Genomic DNA, 21,065 nt, shown 5'->3' with positions numbered 1-21,065 from the left:
ACTACTTGTGATTGGCATCTGAATTGGGGGCTGGTGTTGTGGGACTGAGCCCTTAACCTGTGAGGTCTATGCTAACTCTGGTCTGTGTCAGAACTGAATTGAATTGTACGACACCCAGCTAGTGTGGGAGAAGTGGCTGGCATGAGAAAAAGTGTGCATATCTGGTCACAGAAGTGTTGAGAGTATAGAGGAAAACTGTTTTTCCACTATACACCTTCCCATTGCCAGGCAGGAGACCGGGACTGGGGGTGTTGGGTTCACTTTAGATTCAAGGACACCCATCGTAGCTGTGATCTACGGATTGGGAGACCACCACTGCCATTGCAGGTGTCTTTCAAGACCCACAAAGTAAGTGACTAGACACTGGAATGTGGTTGCTGAAACCCTAAAAAAAAACCCCAAGCCCTCCCGCCCCCCGCCACCGAGCTGTGCTTGCCAGGGGAAACAGGCAAAGGGGCAGGAAAGGGATTCCATCTCATTTCTGCCTTCCAGGTTGCACCAGGTGCATCCCATTGAGAAGAACACATTCATAAGCGGAACCCTTTCGCTGTGTCCCTATGTGGGTGACAGACTTTCCCGGGCTCACTTTCCATCACACTTTTTTTTTTTCTTCTCCCTTTGCTTTTTTTTAAATTTAAATTTTTAACTTTTTAGGGGTACACAGTAGGTGTATATATTTATGGAGTACATGTCCCTTTGCTTTTTAAAAGCTCTTCCCCTGTGGACTTAACACTACAGAAAAGTACCCAAAACAAAATGTCCAGCACAATGATTTATCAAAGCAAACCCTTGTGTAGCATCACTCAGGTGGGGAGCTAGAATGTCAGCACCCCAGAAGCCCCTCTCATTCTCCTCCTGATCCTTCCTACTTTCTTCCTCCAAAGTGATCATGAACCTGATTTTGATGGTAGTCACTTACTTTGGTGGTGTTACCTTGTAATGTTTTTGTCAGTTAAGCGTGCACTCCTAAATACTATGGTTTGTTTTGCCTGTTTTGAGCTTTATATGAATAGCATTATGCAATAGTGTATTCTTTTGCATGTAGCTTCTTTGCTAAACATTTTGAGGTTAATCCAAGTCTGTTGCTCGATGGCCTCATCTGAAGACCTAATGGCTTTAGGACACCTGAGAAGAACCCTAGGGATGTGTCAAGTTGATTGGTTGGATATACAGATGTAACAAGATAAAACCTTAACATTTTGATATTTTTCCTCTTCTTTCCTAAAAGTTCCCACCTAACCAATTGAAGTGGTGTCGTTGTCTGGGGTAAATAGCCGAGGTTCCTCATTTTACACAAGGAAATCGAATATGTGGACACACAAGAAGTGGCTTTAGGGGCAGAGATTTAATAGGCAAAAGAAAGAGAAAGGAGAACTGCTCTCTCTCCTGCAAGAAAGAGGGGTGCCCTAGTAGGACTTCTGTCCCGTGGTGGAGTGCACAGGGTTTTATAGACAGGCTTGAGGAGGCAGTGTCTGATTTACACAGGGCCCAAGATTGGTTGGACCAGGTGGGACGTTTACATAGCTGGCCACCCACCCTAATCTTTTATTATGCAAATGGATTTCTACTTGGCCAGTGCATGTTGCCTGCTCCTTACTGTGCACATGGTTGACAGGGAAAGGGATAGATGGAACCACCATGTTGGACATGCCTAGCCCCAGGCAGCCTTTTCCTACTGGCACAGCTGCCAGCATTCATCCAGGCAAGCTTCCAGCTTGCTTGTCTATGTCCGCAGCTCGATTTTACAGGCTGCTCTTTGTTAGAAAAGAAGATGATTTGGGGGCTGCTTTTCATTAAAAGGAAAACCTTACTGAGGACTTCCTTACCCTCACTATCTGCCTAATTTCTTCTTAACTCCTATATCACAATCGGCAGCATTTACTTAGCTTCGAAGAGAATTAGAATGCAATAGCAGTAAAAAAGAGAGAAAAAAAGTTAATTTTCTTTTTCATTTTCAAACTAGGCCCTTGAAAATCAAAAGGTGAGGTCCTGCATGGACCAGAAGTTAGAGTTTATGCCGTAAAAAGATGACAGTGCCGATGTTTCTTTGGGCTCAGGCAGCCAAGAGTCAGAGTTGTGGGCTCTTTTGCTAAACCAAGGAAACCAGGCCATTTATACACTGAAATAAATAATGATCTAGGTTGCAAGCTATTTTCCATGACAACTGACTAGTATACAAGATTTTGAGTTCATGGTTGCATTTCACAAATGATAACACTGCACTTGTGAAGTTCAGATGTTTCTGTGGCTAATCTCTGGAGGTAGTTTTATGATTACAAGATGGGGAACAGGATGATTATGAGTAAGGCTTTACACCAGTGCCTTCGCTCTTATGCATGCTTTTGGCCTCATCTTACACCTGCGTCGATAACGTCATCTCCCTGGAGTTTCTTTTCACTAGCAATGGTTAATTATGAAGCTTTCAGGCTCTGGCTTTAGGCAGGATTTTATTAGCCAGTAAGAGTAGAAAATAGGCTTGTAAAAATGTAGGACTTCATAAAAAGTATAGAACACTATAGATCTTTAAAGAAAAGGTAGTGAGGTCTATAATATAATGCCTGCACAAGAAAATCAGAATGAGAGTTGAGAGAGAGAGGTGAGACACTGTGCTTCTATGTTTGAAAGAGGGTGATCAAAAATGGAAAGGCCTCAGAGGTGGAGGGGTGTATGTGTGTGTGCACACATGTGTAATGTGGAAGAGATTTTAAGTACATTTGTTAAAGAGGAAGTCTAAGGGCAACGTGGTTTCGAATTGCGGCTCTACCAATCGTTAAAGCCTGTGACTTTAGGCAAATTACTTAACCTTTCTGTGCCTCAGTTTCCTCACTTGAAAATTGGAGTTTATAATCATAGTAACCTACATCATAGAGTTATGAAGATTAAATGAGCTAATACATGAAACAAGACCTGACATACAATAAATACTAAATAAGTGTTTGCTATTATTGCTATTGTTTGATTTGGAAGAAAAATGACTATTAAAGTGGGTGAAGGTAAAGACTTAGGAGAGGAGGAGTGATTTGGTTAAGTTTCCTTAGCCCCCATCCCCTGCCTCCTCCTGAGATGGGCTAAGGAAGCTTAGGGATGCTGAAAGATTGGACTTTGAAGGGTAGAAGCAGGTGCTCTATAAATGTGTTTTTTTTAATTGATGAAGGACAACTTTATTATTTTACTCTTAAAGGCTGATGAAAAACCATTACTTATCCTATTAAAGAAAATCTAATATTTCAATTGAAAATAGAGTATACTCATGAAATATTATTTAAGTTTTCTAAAACACAACTTGAAAGCATCCAGCATACATGATTAATTTCAGTACAGTGAATTCAAGATCAAGTATACATGTTACATACATCAAAGCTAGATTACAAATTATCATCGTCATCATCATCATCATCTTCTTCATGTTTTTTTTTTCCATTGGCAGTAGTTTGTGATGACACCATATTAGTGTAATAAGAATGTTCCATTCGTGATGGATTAACCAGAACATTCTGAATTGCTGATGTTACAAGAATTAACACTTCACAGGGCAATGTGAAGCAGACATCTACACTGTAAACCTTTGCCTTGTGAGGGACATTTGAGTCCTTACTTTAGTTGCCACAAACATGGTTTGTGGGGGTGATGTGCCTAGTGTGTGAATACCTGGTCGGCTAGTAACTGAACCAACATTTAATCTGGGTGAGACAGAAATAATGCAGGGTGTTCACAGGAGAATAAAAACTCCAGACAGCAGTTTCCCATGAGTAGGGGCTACGGGCTGATGAACCCCTGAAAAACAGGGTGTGGACCAAGCTGGCTCAGACCAACTACACCCAAAGTGGCGCTGCATTTGACCTAGGTTTCACCTAGGACCTCATTATATGCTCATTAACACACTAAATCACACCCACCAGCGCAATGACAGTTCTGGGAACACCTATATTTGGTGTAAAAATGAGTGGCACCACAGTTCCAAGAAATCTCCATCTTTTTCCAAGAATTGTCATAAATATTCCACCCCTTTGTTAAAGAAATCCATACAGAGAGAAACCGCAAACCCCACTGTGTGACTCTCTTGAGTACACCCGCAATCCCCTTTCTTAAGTGTGTACTTTTCCCCTTTGCAACAGATCTCCATACTTTCGCTATTTTCCAACTCATCCTTGAATTCATTCTCAAGATGGTGTCAAGAGTCTGGACACCTGCTGGGGTCTAGGACCCACTGGCATTTGAGGACCTCCCCTGGCCCACTGATACCATGGAGACTGTTATTCTTCCCTCAGAAGTTGATGCCTTTTTCTGTAAAGACTTCAGCCTGTATGTATGAGACAGGAGTTTGGCAGGACTGATTTCACAAGATAGAGGTCACAAAGACCCCCACTGATAAAACAGATGCAGTAAAGAGGGCGGCCCAAACCCACCAAAACCAAGAGGGCACCCCATAGGGGGCCACTCAGAGTTCCCTTTCCTGGTACACCAAGGTTGGAAAAACCACTCCAGGCAAAGAACCTGGATCAAGATTGAGACTGAAATCCACTAGTGGATGACCTCTGGTCATCCTCATTGCTCATTATAGGCTAATTATAATGATTTAGCTGCCGAAAGACACTCCCCTGAGTGCCATGAAAGTTTACAAATGCTATGGCAACCCGGGGAAGTTATTACCCTACATGGTCTAAAAGGAGGAGGAACTTTCAGTTCCAGAAAATCCCCAGGGCCTTCTTGTAAAACTCATGAATAACCCATCCTCTATTTAGCATATGATCAAGAAATAACCGTAAAAATAGCCAACCTGCAGCCCTCCAGGCTGCTCTGCCTATGGAATAGCCACCTTATTCCTTTACTTTCTTAATAAACTTGCTCTCATTTTACTCTATGGGCCTGCTCTCAAATTCCTTCCTGCTCCAAGCCAGGTGGCCTGTGTGGCTGTACCCTAGTTTTGGGGTTTTCCCTGCAACATATAGTTTGGGTGGCAATCTAGGACTTGAATACGGCTTGATCAAAGGCGAAGGGGTTTGATTTCTTTGCCTTGCAATATCTAATAAAAATCTCTTGGAGCGGAGAGGTAAAAAAAAAACTGGTCGGCGTATACTGGATTGCAATTGCACATCAGTAGCTTTCTTAGCATGGCTTGAGTAAATTTTGGCATCATCTAGAACTGTGGTCACATAGGGGAAGGCAAACTCCAACATGTGATTTATACGTCTTGGCTCATATTCTTTGATCCCCACGACCCTCAGGACCTGCGCCATCCTCGGGGGATGCCTCAGGGCACATCTTCCTTGCGTCCTGGGGAGAAGCGGTGATCAGACTTGCGGGGCTTTGTCACCTACATTAATGGATTCCAGTCTCGATCTCGATGCAAGTTCTTTGCTTAGTGTGGTTTTTCTAACCCTTGGTGTACCTCGAAACAGAAATGAGCGGCCCCACAAGGGGTACCCCCTGCCCTGAGCTCTGGGCCCCTGGTCTGCCCCATGGCCCATCCCCTCCTGGGGAGCAGATGTTCCTAAATAACCGTTGAATAAATTAAAGAATGTTGAATTGAATGTGGCAATTACATGAGTTAGCAACATTTCTAAATATCTTTTTTTTTTCCCTCGGCTAAAGATGATTGTTCCTTAAGCTACACATTTGTCTTTACAGTGTTTCAAGGTCTCATAAACCTATAATAAAATTGACATCATAATCACGACACATTCAACACAGATGTGAGCGTTTGGAGAGCGCTTCAGCCTTCAGCACAGGCAACTGTGTTCTATTCACCGGGCTGTGCTCCTCGGAAGGGCTGGTGGTTCTTGTAAAGGTTTGTGCTCCCCGCGCCTTTCCTTCCTTTCCTCGTCTTCGGCGCCTGCGGGCACCGAGAGTCCTGAGCGAGGGAGGAGGAATGGCGAATCGGCGGGGCGTGTCCCTCACGCCGCCCCGTAGCTCGGGGCCGACGCTGTCTCAGCGCGCGACGTTTTGAAAGCCGGGAGGGTTCGAATTGCAACGGCAGCTGCCGGGCGTATGTGTCGGTGTTAGAGGCAGCTGCAGGGTCTCGCTGGGGGCCGCTCGGGACCAATTTTGAAGAGGTACTTGGCCACGACTTCTTTTCACCTCCGACCTTTCCTTCCAGGGGGTGAGACTCTGGTAAGAGGAGGTTTTTTTGCTAGCCCCGGCGGAGGCCGAGCCTGGAGCCGAGGCCTCTGCGGGGGCTTTCGTGACAGGGGAGGATCTGGTTACAGCCGAAGGTTTGGCAGCCAGCCCCTTGTGAGCCCCTGGATTGGGGTAAACAGTCTGACCTCCACCCTCGAAACCTGCTGAGCGTGTGAGATGCAGAGGACCTGAGAGTCTTGCGGCCCACACTTTCCCTTTGCTTCCCCTTGGACTTTCTACATCTACTTTGTTTCTCTTTTCTCCTTTACTTTTTCTCTCATTCTTTTAATTTTCCGTTTTCTGCTGTCCGTCCGCGTCGTAGCTTTGTCAGTAGTGTCCAGGTATTTGTTGAGTCCCAGGGTCCCAGGCTTAGGGCCCAAAGGTCACTGACGTTTGACCTGGTAGAGCTGTAGATTAGCTTGCTTGAGAGCTGCTCACTTTAATGCTGCCTCTTAAACAGTACTTGATTGTTAAAAATATCTTACGTATTCTACAGAGTATGAAATTCTGCTCACGGTCATCCTACGCCATTTCTAATGTATCTTCATCTAAATAGTCACTGGTTTTTTTGCTGTCATCTTCATGAGAACCTTGTGATTTAGAATTAGTATGGTTATTTAACAATTAATGTTAAGAATGCATATACAATACATAACATAATCTGAGGCAGAGTCTGGGCTCCTGGCCAAAACTGTGAAATGGATAGGACATGGTACATTGAGGTGCAAATAGCTTAGAGTAGAAGGTGGGACTCAGTCGTAAGAGAACATAATGAAATGTTAAGACTTCTGTTTAAACCTAGTTGTTTTCAGAGATAGGTTTTCTTTTTTAAAACGTGCTGCTTCTGAATATCAAATCCTCCGTAGACTGAGCGGGAAAAGGCTATGAGACTTATAAGGCTCATCATAAGATTTCCAGGACACTCTACGCGCCAGGGTTTTCTGCATCTTACTTTGTTGGCACCTCCTTTGTTGCTTTGTTTTTCATTTCTCATGCTTGGATGCCCTAGGGCTCACCCCTCTTCTCTCTACAGTTACTCCCTAGATGATCTTACCCAGTCTCTTGGCTTTAATAACGTCTGCATGCTGCCATCCCACAAACTTAAATCTTAAGGTTGCATTCCAGACCCGTATCCACCCACCTATTTGACTCCTCCACAAAACTCTCCAACAGCTTTCTGTTTCTCAGTACAAGCTGAAACTTGACCGTGACTACAGTTGAGTAGAAGTCACAGTCCTGTGGCTACAATGCTGTACTTGACTTGCCAGTCCCTACCCTCAGCCTCCCTGACTTTGTCTCCTTCTCCCCCTTGCTAGCTCGCCTCTTCGTGAAGATTTCTGCCTCAGGTCATTATATTTCTTGTCCTCTCCCTGGAAGACTTCCACTAGATATTTGCTTGGGCCTGCTCCCTCACTTCCTTCAAATGAGTTTCTCAAGGAGACCTTTCTTGACCACTTTAAACTCAAATATTAAGCCCCTTCCCAAGGCCTTCTGCTCCCTTCACTGATATATATTTCCCCTGAAATAGTATATGTTTATCTTCATACTTGTTTAGGTCTTGTTTGCTGCTCTATTTCCAGAGTGTAGAACGGTGCACTGTTAGGGCACATGGTATGTGCTCAGTGTGTGCATACTGATTGAGTGAATGAAGAGTAGCTTCACACAGGTAGATAGAAATCTTAGAAGAAGCTGGGTGCGGTGGCTCACGCCTGTAATCCCAGCACTTTGGGAGGCCAAGGCGGGTGGATCACCTAAGGTCAGGCGTTTGAGACCAGCCTGACCAATATGGTGAAACCCCATCTCTACTAAATATAAAAAATTAGCCGGGCATGGTGGCACATGCCTGTAATCCCAGCTACTTGGGACGCCGAAGCAGGAGAATTGCTTGAACCTGGGAGGCGGAGGTTGCAGTGAACCGAGATTGCACCATTGCACCCCAGCCTGGGCAACAAGAGCGAAACTCTGTCTCAAGAAAAAAAAAAAAAAATCTTAGAAGATCTCTGAGGTGCCGCATCACAGCGTCCCATGGGGAAAGATAACACAGATGGAAGAAGGGGAGTCAGAATGACATGGGGAAATTATTTCCAAAGTAGAAATACCTCCTGCAACCTACTCTGCTAAACAGTATATCCTTCCCCAAAGTTCTGAAACTGGTTTCAGAAATTCTGCTGTTCCTACCTTCAAGTTAAATGGGTCACTTCATAAAATTATTATACTCTTGACAAATACATGTAAAGGGGCTCTTCAGTGTTCTCAGGACAGGTGAATCTGAAGACAATAGTGATTGTAGCTACATTTTAAACAAGATGAACAAACTTGTCATTAATAGACAGTTAAAGCTGGGCCTTTGAGATGATTTTCTTCCCCTTAGTACACAGTTTTTAAAGATGCTATTATTAAGGGCTCTATGAAAAATTTAAGCAAATCTCTCTGCCTCCCAACTTTTTATATACAAATGAGCTTATAGACATGTAGGAACAGTTTTGCTTTATAATAAATAAATCTAATAGGAAACCTAATTTTTTAAAAAGAAATATAATTTTTAAAATAAAAAAATTCTTAAGTATGTTACAAAGAAGTAAACACATTGAGTTGCTTTGTTTATATATGTGGTATGTACATTTTCTTTTCTTCCGTTCTTTTTTTTTTTTGAGATGGAATCTTGCTCTTTTGCCCAGGCTAGAGTGCAGTGGCACGATCTCTGCTCACTGCAACCACCGCCTCCTAGGTTCAAGCGATTCTTCTGCCTCAGCCTCCTGAGTAGCTGGGATGACAGGTACACGCCACCACGCCTGGCTATTTTTTTTGTATATTTAGTAGAGATGAGGTTTCGCCATGTTGGCCAGGCTGGTCTTGAACTCCTGACCTCAACTGATCCGCCTGCCTTGGCCTCCCAAAGTGCTGAGATTATAGGCGTGAGCCACCCATACCCGGCCTAATTTTATTTTCATAGACAATTTTTATAACCATTTATTGAGATAATTAATGTATCATAAAAATCCACCTTTTGAAAGTGTAAAATTCAGTAGTTTCTAATATACTCAGAGATGAATATATTAGACCATTATCTGGTTTTAGAACCTTTTCATCACCCCAGAAAGAAATCCCATACCCACTGGCAGTCATTCCACATTCTTTGTCTCCCAGTCCCTAGCAACTATTCAGCTATTTTTTGTCTCCTATGATTTGCCTGTTCTGGACATTTCCTAAAAATGGGATCATTGGACGGGCACAGTGGCTTATGCCTGTAATCCCAGCACTTTGGGAGGCCCAGGCGGGTGGATCACAAGGTCAGGAGTTCGAGACCAGCCTGGCCAATATGGTGAAACCCCGTCTCTACCAAAAATATAAAAATTAGCCAGGCGTGGTGGTGGGCACTGGTAGTCCCAGCTACTCAGGAGGCTGAGGCAGGAGAATCGCTTGAACCCGGGAGGCAGAGGTTGCAGTGAGCCGAGATCATGCCACTGCACTCCAGCCTGGGTGACAGAGTGAGACTCCATCTAAAAAAAAAAAAAAAAAAAAAAAAAAAAAGGATCATCATATATGTAGCCTTTATGTGTCTGGCTTCTTTCATTTAGTATAATGTTTTCAAGGTTCATTCTTGTATATATCAGCACTTTATTCCTTTTTATGACTGAATAATATTCCATTGTATAGATATGCCATATTTTGTTTATCCATTCATCATCTGATGGAGAGTTCTGTTGTTTCTGCCTTTTGGCTGTTATGAATAATGCTGCTTGAACAGTTTCCTTAAAGGATATAAGAGACCTGTTAACAACTGCTCCTGGGAAGTGTAAGAGGGAGATATACTGTTTACCTTTTTGTACTAGGTGATTTTTTTTTTAGCTAAGTGCATATATTACTTTATAATTAAAACAAAAATACCCGATCACTAATATTATGATGGGGGTAATTGTACTTTTTGGTTTTAGTTTCCTCATTTTAAGTAAAATTGGGCTAAATGTTTGTTGAGGTCCTTTTTAGTTCTTAAATTTTGTTTGTGATAACATGAACGATAATGTTATAGGCTTTTTTTTTTTTTTTTTTTTTTGAGACGGAGTCTCGCTCTGTCGCCCAGGCTGGAGTGCAGTGGCGCAATCTCGGCTCACTGCAAGCTCCGCCTCCCGGGTTCACGCCATTCTCCTGCCTCAGCCTCTCCGAGTAGCTGGGACTACAGGCGCCCGCCACCACGCCCGGCTTTTTGTATTTTTAGTAGAGACGGGGTTTCACCGTGGTCTCGATCTCCTGACCTCGTGATCCGCCCGCCTCGGCCTCCCAAAGTGCTGGGATTACAAGCGTGAGCCACTGCGCCCGGCTTTTTTTTTTTTTTTGAGACAGAGTTTTGCTCTTGTTGCCCAGGCTGGAGTGCAATGGCACGATCTCGGCTCACTGCAACCTCTGCCTCCCGGGTTCAAGTGATTCTTCTGCCTCAGCCTCCCGAGCAGCTGGGATTACAGGCATGCGCCACCACGCCTGGCTGATTTTGTATTTTTAGTAGAGACGGGGTTTCTCCATATTGGTCGGGCTGGTCTCGAACTCCCGAACTCAGGTGATCCACCCACCTCAGCCTCCCAAAGTGCTGGGATTACAGGCATAATCCACTGTGCCTGGGTATAGGCATTTTTCTTCATGAATGAGAGTTGTATTCCTTATATCTGCTGTGTAACTTGCAATTTGTTTTCATCGTAGGACTGAGAGTGGCTTTCACAATGGAAGGGATCAGTAATTTCAAGACACCAAGCAAATTATCAGAAAAAAAGAAATCTGGTAAGATAGCAGATGTAAGATTTTTTTTACTATTACTATTGTTTCTCTTAGAAATGTCCTAGTATTATTTAGTTTGATCCTTTATTATGGGTCACTTAGAAACTTTAACTCCCCTTTATGATGTTAATCTTAACAAATAAGACTTATTTTATAGGCCACGGTTTGATCATCTCTGGACTAATTTTATTGACAATCTAACAGGTTTGGAGGCTCTCCCTGCTCAAGAATCAACTTAGCTTGACCCATTAAGGAACTGCTTTACCTTTCTCCCTCTCATCCATACATTGCTCTTGTGAGGGAAAGATATTTTCCAAGGCAACTCAATGGACAAAGGAAAATCTTTTCAACAAACACCTGGATATCCACGTGCAAAAAATAAGCCTTGACCCTTAACTCCCATTATATTAAAAAATAGCTAAAATTAAATTTCTAGAAAATCACATGAGAAAATATTGTTGTCCATTTCTAGTGACAGATTTTTCATATTGACCTTGTATCCTGCAACCATCCTAAACTCACTTATTCTATTAGCTTTTTAATAGATTGCTTAGGATATTGTGTATGGTTGGTCATTTGTGGATGAAGAAAGACAATTTTACTTTGTTCCCCAGTCTGTATGGCTTTGTTTCTTTTACTTTTTTTAATTGCACTGGCTCCAGTATGTTTAGTGGATATACTTGCCTTGTTCCCACTGTATTAATGTTAGATGTAGGTTTTTCACAAATGCCCTTTATTAGTTTGAGGAATTTTTCTTCTATTTCTAGTTATTATCGTGAGTGGGTATTGAACTTTGTAGAGCGCTTTTTCTGAATCTATTAAATTTTCTTTTAAAATCTCTTAATGTGGTAAATTACATTAATTTTCAAGTATTAAACTGAACTTCCTTGTGTAAAGCCAGTTTGGTCATGATATATTTTATATATTGCTTGATTTGCTGATATTGTCTATATTCATGAGGGATATTGGACTGCAGTTGTCTTTTTGGGATATCTGTCTAGTTTTAGTATTAGGTTATTCTTTATTCATAAAGTAAGCTGAGAAATGTTTCTCTTTTTTTAATAGAAATATATATATTTTTTAACTTTATGTAGAATTGGTATTATTCCTCCTTAAATTGGTGGAATTCACTAGTAAAGCTGTCTGGGCCTGGAGTTTTCTTAGTAGGAAGAGTTTGACTGTGATTTCACAGTTAATAGATATAGGGCTATTCAAGTGATCTCTTATTTTCTTTGTGAATTTTGTTAGTGTTTTTCAAGGAATTTGTCCGTCACTTCTAAAGTTTCAAATGTACTGGTGTAAAGTTATTCTTGATACACCCTTATTAACCTTCTAGTGTCCTTTTTCATATCTGGTACTAGTATTTTATATTTTCTTAATTTCTTTTCCTGAATCAGTCTGACTTGAGGTTTATGTATGTTGGTGAATGTTGCATGCACTTGAAAAGGGCATTTTTTTCTACTCTTGTTGGGTACGGTGTTCTACAAATGTCAATAGGTCAAGTTGATTGACCTGTTTGTGTTATTTTCTTCAGGTCTTCTATATCCCTACTGATATTCTGTATACTTTTTATATTAATTATGAAAGAAGAGAGTTGCAGTTTCCAACTACAATGTGGATTTGTCTGCTTCCCCCCACCCCCAATTTCTATCAGTTGTTGCTTCATGTATTTTGAAGCTTTGTTATTAGGTATATACACATTTAGGATGGTTATTTCTTTTCTTTTTCCTGTTTTTTTGAGTTTCCCGTTGTCACCCATAATGGAGTACAACAGTGTGATCTCGGCTCACTGCAACCTCTACCTCCTGGGCTCAAGTGATTCTGGTGCCTTGGCCTCTGGAGTAGCTGGGATTACAGGCGTGCACCACCATGGCCAGCTAATTTTTGTATTTTCAGTAGAGACAGGTTTTCGCCATGTTGGGTAGGCTGGTCTCAAACTCCTGGCCTCAAGTGATCCACCCGCCTTGGCCTCCCTTTCAAGTGCATGCAACATTCACCAAGATACATAAACCACAAGTCAGATCCCAAAGTGTTGGGATTCCCGTGCCTGGCCTAGGATGGTTATTTCTTTTGATGAATTTATACCTTAACTGTTATGAAATACCCTTCTTAATCCTCAGTGGTACTCTTTGTTCTGAAGTCCACTTCATGTGATAGTAATGGAGCCACTCCAGATTTATTTTGATTTGTGTTTTAATGATGTTTTTCAACCCTTTACTCTTGCCCTATTTGCGTCTTTATATTTAAATTGAGTTTATTATAAATGGCATGTCTTGTCTTGTTTTTATCCATTCTGACAACTGTAATTTCCTTTAATTGGACTGTTTTGCCATTAGCTACATGTGGCTATTTAAATTTGGTTATTTAAATTTGGATTATTAAATGTGGTTATTTAAATTTGGATACAAATTAATTAGAATTAAATAAAATTACAAATTGAGTTCCTCAGTTGTATTAGTCACATTTTAAGTGCTCAGTGCTCAGACAGCACAGATATAGACATTTCCACATGGCAGCATGATGTATTGGGCAGCTCTGTTTAGACCATTTATACTCAATGTAATTGTCTGTTGTTGGATGTAAATCTGCTGTTTTGCTATTGTCCCACAGCTCACTGATGATTTTTTTCTAATCTTTTTCTCTCTTTGCCTCATTTTTGATAGGTTTTGTTGCTCTGTCTCAAGATTTAGTTATCCTTCTTCTCTAAGATGATGTTATTCTTATCCATTGTATTTTTCATTCCTAAGGTTCTATTTTGTCTTTTTTTTTCCTTGTTATGCTCAGATTTTCCTTTATATCATTGAGCACATTTTTAAGATTTGTCTTAAGGTTCTTATCTGCTAATTTTGCCATCCCTGTCATTTTTTTTTTTCCTTGAGACAGAATCTTGCTCTGTCAGCCAGGCTGGAGTGCAATGGTGCGATCTCAGCTCACTGCAACCTCCACCTCCTGGGTTCAAGCAATTCTGCTGCCTCAGCCTCCCGAGTAGCCGAGATTACAGGCACATGCTACCACGCCCAGCTAATTTTTGCCTCTTTAGTAGAGACAGGGTTTCACCATGTTGGCCAGGCTGGTCTTGAACTCCTGACCTAGTGATCTGCCTGCCTCGGCCTCCCAAAGTGCTGGGATTACAGGCATGAGCCACTGCGCCGGGCCTCTATTGATTTATTTTTCTCCTATATTGTTCATATTTTCTTGCTGCTTTCATGCCTGGTACTTTTTGATTGGGCGGTAGATATTTTGCATTGTCTAGTACTGGATTTTGTTATTCCTTTAAAGAGTGTTTGATTTACTTACGGTCTGAGGTTAAGTTACCTGCACATTAGCCTGTTCCTTTTGAGATTGGCTTTTAAGCTTTGTTATGAATGTTTATCTGGGGCTAAACTTTAGCTGTACTATCTAGTTGTGACCCTTTAGAGGACTTTACTATGTGTTACAGGCTTACCATCCTCTAGCTCATGGTGACATGAAGTGTTCCTAGACTTGTATGATCTCTGGTAATCGTTGAGCCAATTGCTTTCCTCTGGTGCTTTCCCAGCTGTGGGGCATCTACACATTGTTATGTGCGGATCAGTACTTGGCCAAACACTCAAAGAGAGACTGTTCAGATCTTTGGAGTGCTCTCTTCGGAGCTCTCTTTAGTTCTCTGCTCCACAAATTCTAGCCGCCTAGTCCTTCTTGACCTCTGATCTCTGTCTCCTCAATGTGACAGGACTTCTGGATTATGTGACCTCTGTCCTGCAGTCTGGAAACTGCCTTCAAGCAGTAAGTTAGGGCAGTGATAGGGCCCACCTCATTTGTTTCTCTTCTCTCAGGCATCACAACACTGCTCTGCCTGTTGTCGTGTCTGAAAACAATTATATTTTGTCTAGTTTTCTAGTTCATGGCGAGATGGTAACTCTAGGAGTAGTTAGTTGTCCAGGAGTAGTTAATTATTTTTCATGAGCAGAAGCAGAACTCCATCTTTTCATCTTTTTTTTTTTTTTTTTTGAGACTGTGTCTTGCTCTGTCACCCAGGCTGGAATACAGTGGCATGAACACAGCTCACTGCACCTGCACCCTTAACCTCCTGGGCTCAAGTGTTTCTCCCAAGTAGCTGAGACCACAGGTGTGTGCCATCATTCCTGGCTAATTAAAAAAATTTTTTTTGTGTATAGAGATGGAGTCTCTTTATGTTGCCCAAGCTGGTCTCAAACTACTGGGCTCAAGTGACCCTCCTGCCCCAGACTCCAAAAGCATCGAGATTATAGGCATGAGCCACCACATCCAACCGCTTTATCTTTTAACAATGTTTTAAAAATGTGCAAACAGTTCTTAGCTTGTAGGCCATACAAAAACAGGCCATTTCCCAATCTCTGCTTCAGAGTTACTGTAGGATAAAACTCCAAAAGTAGGCTTGGTCAAAAGGTACTCATTTAAAATTAGGATATATGTTGTCAAATTGCTCTCCAAAAAGACCGTGCCAATTAATACTCTTGGCAGTAGTATATTGAGAATGTTAAGATGCTTTTGTTTTTTATTTTTATTTTTTATTAATTTTATTTTTTATTTCTCTGACATTTAGTATTATGTTCAACTCCAACTATAAATATCCCGGCCTCTCCGTTTATGCAGAAGCTTGGCTTTGGTACTGGGGTAAATGTTTACCTAATGAAAAGGTAAGTATAAGATTTCAGATTAACCTTTTTTCATGCAACTATAATTCTACTGTACTTGGAGACAAAGAAGTAGTATGAAAATTCCAGTATTTAGATTCGGTTGTCTGCTCCTGATCCTGGCTGACAGCTGTATTCCAGTCCCTAGACCCTTTTGTAACTTTGCCGGTAGCTCTGCCTCTGCTTTTCTCCTAGCGTCCTCCTGATGGGTTATTAAAGGGGAAGTCATTTACTTTTTAATTTTTCCTTGGCTTCCATAAGAAGGGGAAGTGGCAGGGGAAAGGGTTCCTTTGTGGTAATTAAACCAGATTCTTCATGAGAAAACCTCAAAGAGGAAGCCAGTACTGGGTGATGTCAGTGACTGCTGTCTCTTCTGCAGTGTTGCCCTCCTAAGATATGCTCTTCTAAAAGAAGTAAAAGATTTTCATTTCTTATATGGCATTTTTTTTTTTTTTTTTTTTGAGACGGAGTCTTGCTGTGTCACCCAGGCTGGAGTGCAGTGGTGCAATCTCGGCTCACTGCAAGCTCCACCTCCCAGGTTCATGCCATTCTCCTGCCTCAGCCTCCCGAGTAGCTGGGACTACAGGTGCCTGCCACCACGCCTGGCTAATTTTTTGTATTTTTAGTAGAGACGGGGTTTCACTGTGTTAGCTAGGATGGTCTCGATCTCCTGACCTCATGATCCGCCCACCTCGGCCTCCCAAAGTGCTAGGATTACAGGCGTGAGCCACCACGCCCGGCCTGGCATTGTTATTAAGAAGGGTAAATACATGATTTTAAAGTAGGAATATTGTGTTAAGAAAAATGAAATAAACAAGTATGGTGCCAATATAGCTGTTAACAAAGTGTTTTTTTAAATTACTTTTTTATTATTCATATATTTTTTTGAAACAGAGTCTCACTCTGTTGCCCAGGCTGGAGTGCAGTGGCATGACCTCCTAGGTTCAAGCGATTCTCCTGCCTCAGCCTCCCGAATAGCTGGGATTACAGGCGTGCACCATCACACCCAGCTAATTTTTGTATTTTTAGTAGAGACGGGGTTTTGCCATGTTGGCCAGCTGGTCTCGAACTCCTGGCCTCAAGCGATCTGCCCGCCTTCGCCTCCCAAAATGCTGGGATTACAGGCATAAGCCACCATGCCTAGCCCAAAATTACTTCTTTTAATCATTACTCTGTACCTAGTTTCATGTTTGTTAAGTGGCAAACAACTACGTCAATATATATTCCTTAATGCATTCTTGGAATCAGTCTGACTAGTCCAACCCTCCGTATCTTAGCTTCATCTAGGTTTACATTGTTTCCAGATAGAAATGCTTTCTTTCATAAGAGGCTAATTAAGAATAATTTAGTAATTACATACAATGGGTATTCCTGAAGCATTTTTGCAGTTTAAACACTTTTTTTGTATGTTTGTATGGTATTAATTTGTTTTCTAATTTGTTTTTTAGTGTTAACTCCTATTTTGAAAGAAAAAAAATTCTCACAGGTTTATGGCTAGTTTCATTTTTTCCCTTTTAAAAAAAATTTTTAAATGTAAAGTGATTTTAACAAAGTAACACTGTATGTGGTTTAGTCAAAAAGCTTCAAATAGCTGATCTTGAAGAACAGCAGTGCCTGCCTGACCCTACCACTCCTCATGATTCAGCCCTGTCAACCTGGGATTTCTTTTATCCATAACCTGCAAATTTCCTGTGCTTCTCTGCTGAATTAGATCCTGTGTTTTTATGTATCTTGAGTATTATTATTTCTTGATTTACATCTCGTTTTCATTTAGGACATCTGGTAGCTCCCCATGAATCGGTGCACAGAAGATATATTTTTTTGAGAATTTGCATTTCCAAAAATGTTTTCATTTTACTCATACTTGAATGGCCCTTTTTGGTTTTCTGGGTTACAATTCTCATTTGGAAACAATTTCCCTGTAGAATTTTGAGAATATCAGTCACTGACATTGTTTTTTTTCTAGCTTACACTGTTGCTGTTGAGAATTACGAAGCCTTTTTGACTGCTAATTCTTCATATGTAATCCATTTTATGTTACCTGTCCCTCCCACTGTCCTGGATCCTGGTATGATCTTCTGTATGTCGGTAGCATTCTGAAATTTCAATGACATGAGTGGATGTGGGGCTCTTGGAATCTGAATAGTTCCTGTTCTTAAATTTTTGAGACATTATTTTAAAAATTACTTTGCTGATGATTTTCACCCGTTTTTCTCGTTCTTCATCTGGAATCCAATTATTTGAATGTTGAACTTACTGATTTCTCATCTACCTCTTCTTTGCTTATTTGCTATCTTCTCTTTTTTCTGAGATTTCCCCAGCTTTATCTTTCAACACTTCTATTGAGTTTCTATCTTGTTTTTAATCAATTATCCTTTTTAAAAATAGCATCTTTAGTCTTTTGGAGTGCTAGAAATGTTCGGTATCTAGGTGTTGATAACACAGGTATATGCACATGTAAAAACTCATTGAGCATTTAGTATGCATATGGTGATTAATTATTAACCTGCTTCTGTATTACAGGTTCTCAACTGACAGTAAACCTCAGGCTAAAGACTTGTTTTATACCTTCCAAAGCTAGTCTACCATCTTTAGAAGCTGGGGGTGGGGGATGGGCAGCTGCCAGTTGGTACAGAATTAAGGAGGGTGTCTAGGAGTCCACCTGTTTTTTACCATTATTATTTAGAGACAGGGTCTCATTTTGTTGCCCAGGCTGGAGTGCAATGGTGCCATCATAGCTCACTGCAGCCTTAAACTCCTTGGTTTGAGCAGTCCTCCTGCCTCAGCCTCCCAAGTAGCTGGGACTACAGGCGTGGGCCACCACATGTGGCTTTTAAAAGTTTTTTGTAGAGGCCGGGCACGGTGGCTCACGCTTGTAATCCTAGCACTTTGGGAGGCCGAGGCGGGCGGATCACGAGGTCAGGAGATCGAGACCACGGTGAAACCCCGTCTCTACTAAAAATACAAAAAATTAGCCGGGCGTGGTGGCGGGCGCCTGTAGTCCCAGCTACTTGGAGAGGCTGAGGCAGGAGAATGGCGTGAACCCAGGAGGCGGAGCTTGCAGTGAGCCGAGATCGCGCCACTGCACTCCAGCCTGGGTGACAGAGCCAGACTCCGTCTCAAAAAAAAAAAAAAACAAAAACAAAAAAAAAAAGTTTTTTGTAGAGAAGGGGTCTCACTGTATTGCCCAGGCTGGTCTCAAACTCCTGGTCTCAAGTCATCCTCCTGACTTGGCCTCCCAAAGTGTTGTGATTACAGTTATGTGCTACCCCTTCCAGGCCTACCTGCTTTTTAAATAACTTGCAAGCAGTTCACTGGGGCTAAGTCAGTTACTTTCTTCTGCGTTCCAGCTTCTGAAATTTTGTTGCTGTTGTCTCCTCTGCTGTTATTTCCATTCTTGCTGGCTGGTATGTCTTAAAATATCCATTTGCTATTATGTTAGTGGGCTTGGAAAGGACAAAAACGATGTGTATGTTTACGCTACAATTTTAACCCAGAAGTCTTTATTTTTTTGTTAAATCAAGTTTGCATTCCTTGGTTAAATCCAACATAGTTTTGATGTAGTATTTTTAAATAAACAGATGGATTCAGTTTGCTAATATTAAAGTTTATTTCAATTTTTGTATCTAAGTGAAGTTGACTTATGGTTTTCTTTTCTACTGTCCCTTTTAATTTTTTAAAATTAAAGTTATATGAGACTCATAGTCCCTTTTGTGTTCCCTGGGGAAACTGTATAAGATTGAATGGTGAATTCTTTGAAAGCGTAGTAAACTCATCTGTAAAATCATCTACACTTTGTATTTCTAGTAGGAACATTTTAAACTGGTGATTAAATTTCTTCATCAGTTTTCTTAGATTTTTCTAAGTCTTTGTCCATTTTGTCTTAAATGATTGCATAAAGATTTTATTATTTACTTACATATTTTTTTCTCTTGTATCTGTAGTTTTGTTTCCATTTCTATTTGTGATATTGTCTATTTTTTCTTGTGTAATCTCATCAGAAATTTGCCTTTTTTCTATTAGTCTTTTTAATGAACCAGCTTTTTGCATGGTTGAGTATTCAGATTTCATAAATCTATTCTTATTCTATAGATTAGAATATGTTATGGAAAAGGTGAAGATTGACTTGTTTACTAAATTCTAAACTTTCAAGAGCTAAACTTTCAATCCTTGAAACTTGAAGAATATATTTTTCATAATGATATGCAGATGCTCATCATTATCCTCAAATGCTGCTGTTATCTAAAACTGGAGGTTTAAGAAGTTTAGATCAACTTACGGATGATAGATATACATAAATTAAGAAATCTTGTGATCCTTTTAGTATAGGCTTTTTGATTAAACAAAAAAGGTTCTGCAGTCATAGAGCTATGCCTGTGCGGGAGTCCAAAGCTAAACAGATCTTTGGTTCAATCTCGTTTTGTGTTCTTACCATTAAACTTTCTGTCTTAAACTTCTGAGGCTCTTTCACTAGGTTTTGTGCTGTTATACGCTGCATATACTTAAGTATTTTGTGATTTGCTCTACTCATAAATATCTACCACCTCAGGTAAACCTTTCCCTGACTTTATTTTACCTATTTAGGCCTGAAAACATTTATACCTTAAATATTTCTAAAATGGCTGAATCTTCCTAGATTATAGAAAGTTTAAAATTCTCTCATTTGTATGTTCATCATTATCTCCTTAAGCACGTATCTTTGAGCATGTGGTAAAAGGTATAAGGTGAATTGGTCAGTGTAGGGGAGCAATAAGAACAGCATGCTGTTCTTTGGATGATGATATATGGGCAAAATGTTCTTGATTATCTCTTCTTTAAATTTCCTAATGTTTTTTTCTTCAGGATCCTATAACTCATCTCTGATACATATAATTAAATATTTAATAAGTTGTAGTCTGACATGCTCAAATGGAAAAATTGGAAAGTAACAATTTTCAGGTTTAAACTTTGTAACATTCCATCTTTACCCTTCGAATTCTTTTTATCCTCTCCCTTCCACTGTATAGATAAGATAGTAAGACTTGTTTCAGTATATTAGATCTTATCACCCAATTGAAATGGAAATGTAGCAGAGGTGTTCATAGTCCAAACTATTTTAAATAGTTTTTAAAAGCAAATTTCTTTCAAGCTTTTTCCCAAAAATTTGGAAGTCATTTTAAAAAGTATTGTGGTTTTATTGTTTTCTATCCTTTTTAAATAAATTTTTTCTTAGATCTCCAAGAGGTTTGTCTCATTCTCCTTGGGCTGTAAAAAAGATTAATCCTATATGTAATGATCATTATCGAAGTGTGTATCAAAAGAGACTAATGGATGAAGCTAAGATTTTGAAAAGCCTCCATCATCCAAACATTGTTGGTAAGTTTAAATTTGGTAGCAGTATCTGGTATATTATTTTGTTTATTCAGAAACAGCTTATATGCTCTCTTAACTGGTTTCACTAATAGAAATGAAGAGGATGGGGCTGGATATTTAATGGGTATCAAATTAATGTGATTGGTCTAAAATAAAAATTTGCATATAGTATTT

The 21,065-nt window shown here is 40.5% G+C and overlaps 2 protein-coding genes across 5 annotated transcripts in view; one reads left to right on the top strand and one right to left on the bottom strand.

The window, feature by feature from the left end:
• Nucleotides 1–3,365: 3,365 nt before the first annotated feature.
• LOC129491795 (transcription initiation factor TFIID subunit 9-like) lies at nt 3,366–5,237 on the bottom strand. The gene is given in 5 exon segments (XM_055296333.1): nt 3,366–3,529; nt 3,532–3,686; nt 4,250–4,306; nt 4,577–4,593; nt 4,944–5,237. Coding segments are annotated over 5 exon segments (687 nt in total).
• A 616-nt stretch (nt 5,238–5,853) lies between these two features.
• PBK (PDZ binding kinase) overlaps nt 5,854–21,065 on the top strand; it is a 28,195-nt gene continuing 12,983 nt past the window's right edge. Inside the window, exons 1-4 of one of the 4 annotated variants that reach the window (XM_055295818.2) lie at nt 5,854–6,053; nt 10,810–10,887; nt 15,449–15,542; nt 20,752–20,894. In XM_055295818.2, coding sequence (XP_055151793.1) covers nt 10,830–10,887; nt 15,449–15,542; nt 20,752–20,894 — 295 coding nt within the window. In that variant the 5' untranslated portion in view covers nt 5,854–6,053; nt 10,810–10,829. Of the gene's footprint in view, nt 6,112–10,809; nt 10,888–15,448; nt 15,543–20,751; nt 20,895–21,065 lie in introns of all 4 variants that reach the window. The other 3 variants (XM_055295817.2, XM_055295814.2, XM_055295816.2) reach the window with 3 other exon arrangements.

This window comes from Symphalangus syndactylus, chromosome 10, assembly GCF_028878055.3.
Source record: "Symphalangus syndactylus isolate Jambi chromosome 10, NHGRI_mSymSyn1-v2.1_pri, whole genome shotgun sequence".
In the NCBI taxonomy this organism is placed as follows: domain Eukaryota; kingdom Metazoa; phylum Chordata; class Mammalia; order Primates; family Hylobatidae; genus Symphalangus; species Symphalangus syndactylus.
The sequence above is the reverse complement of the archived record's forward strand: the minus strand, read 5'-3'. Positions and strand labels throughout refer to the sequence as shown.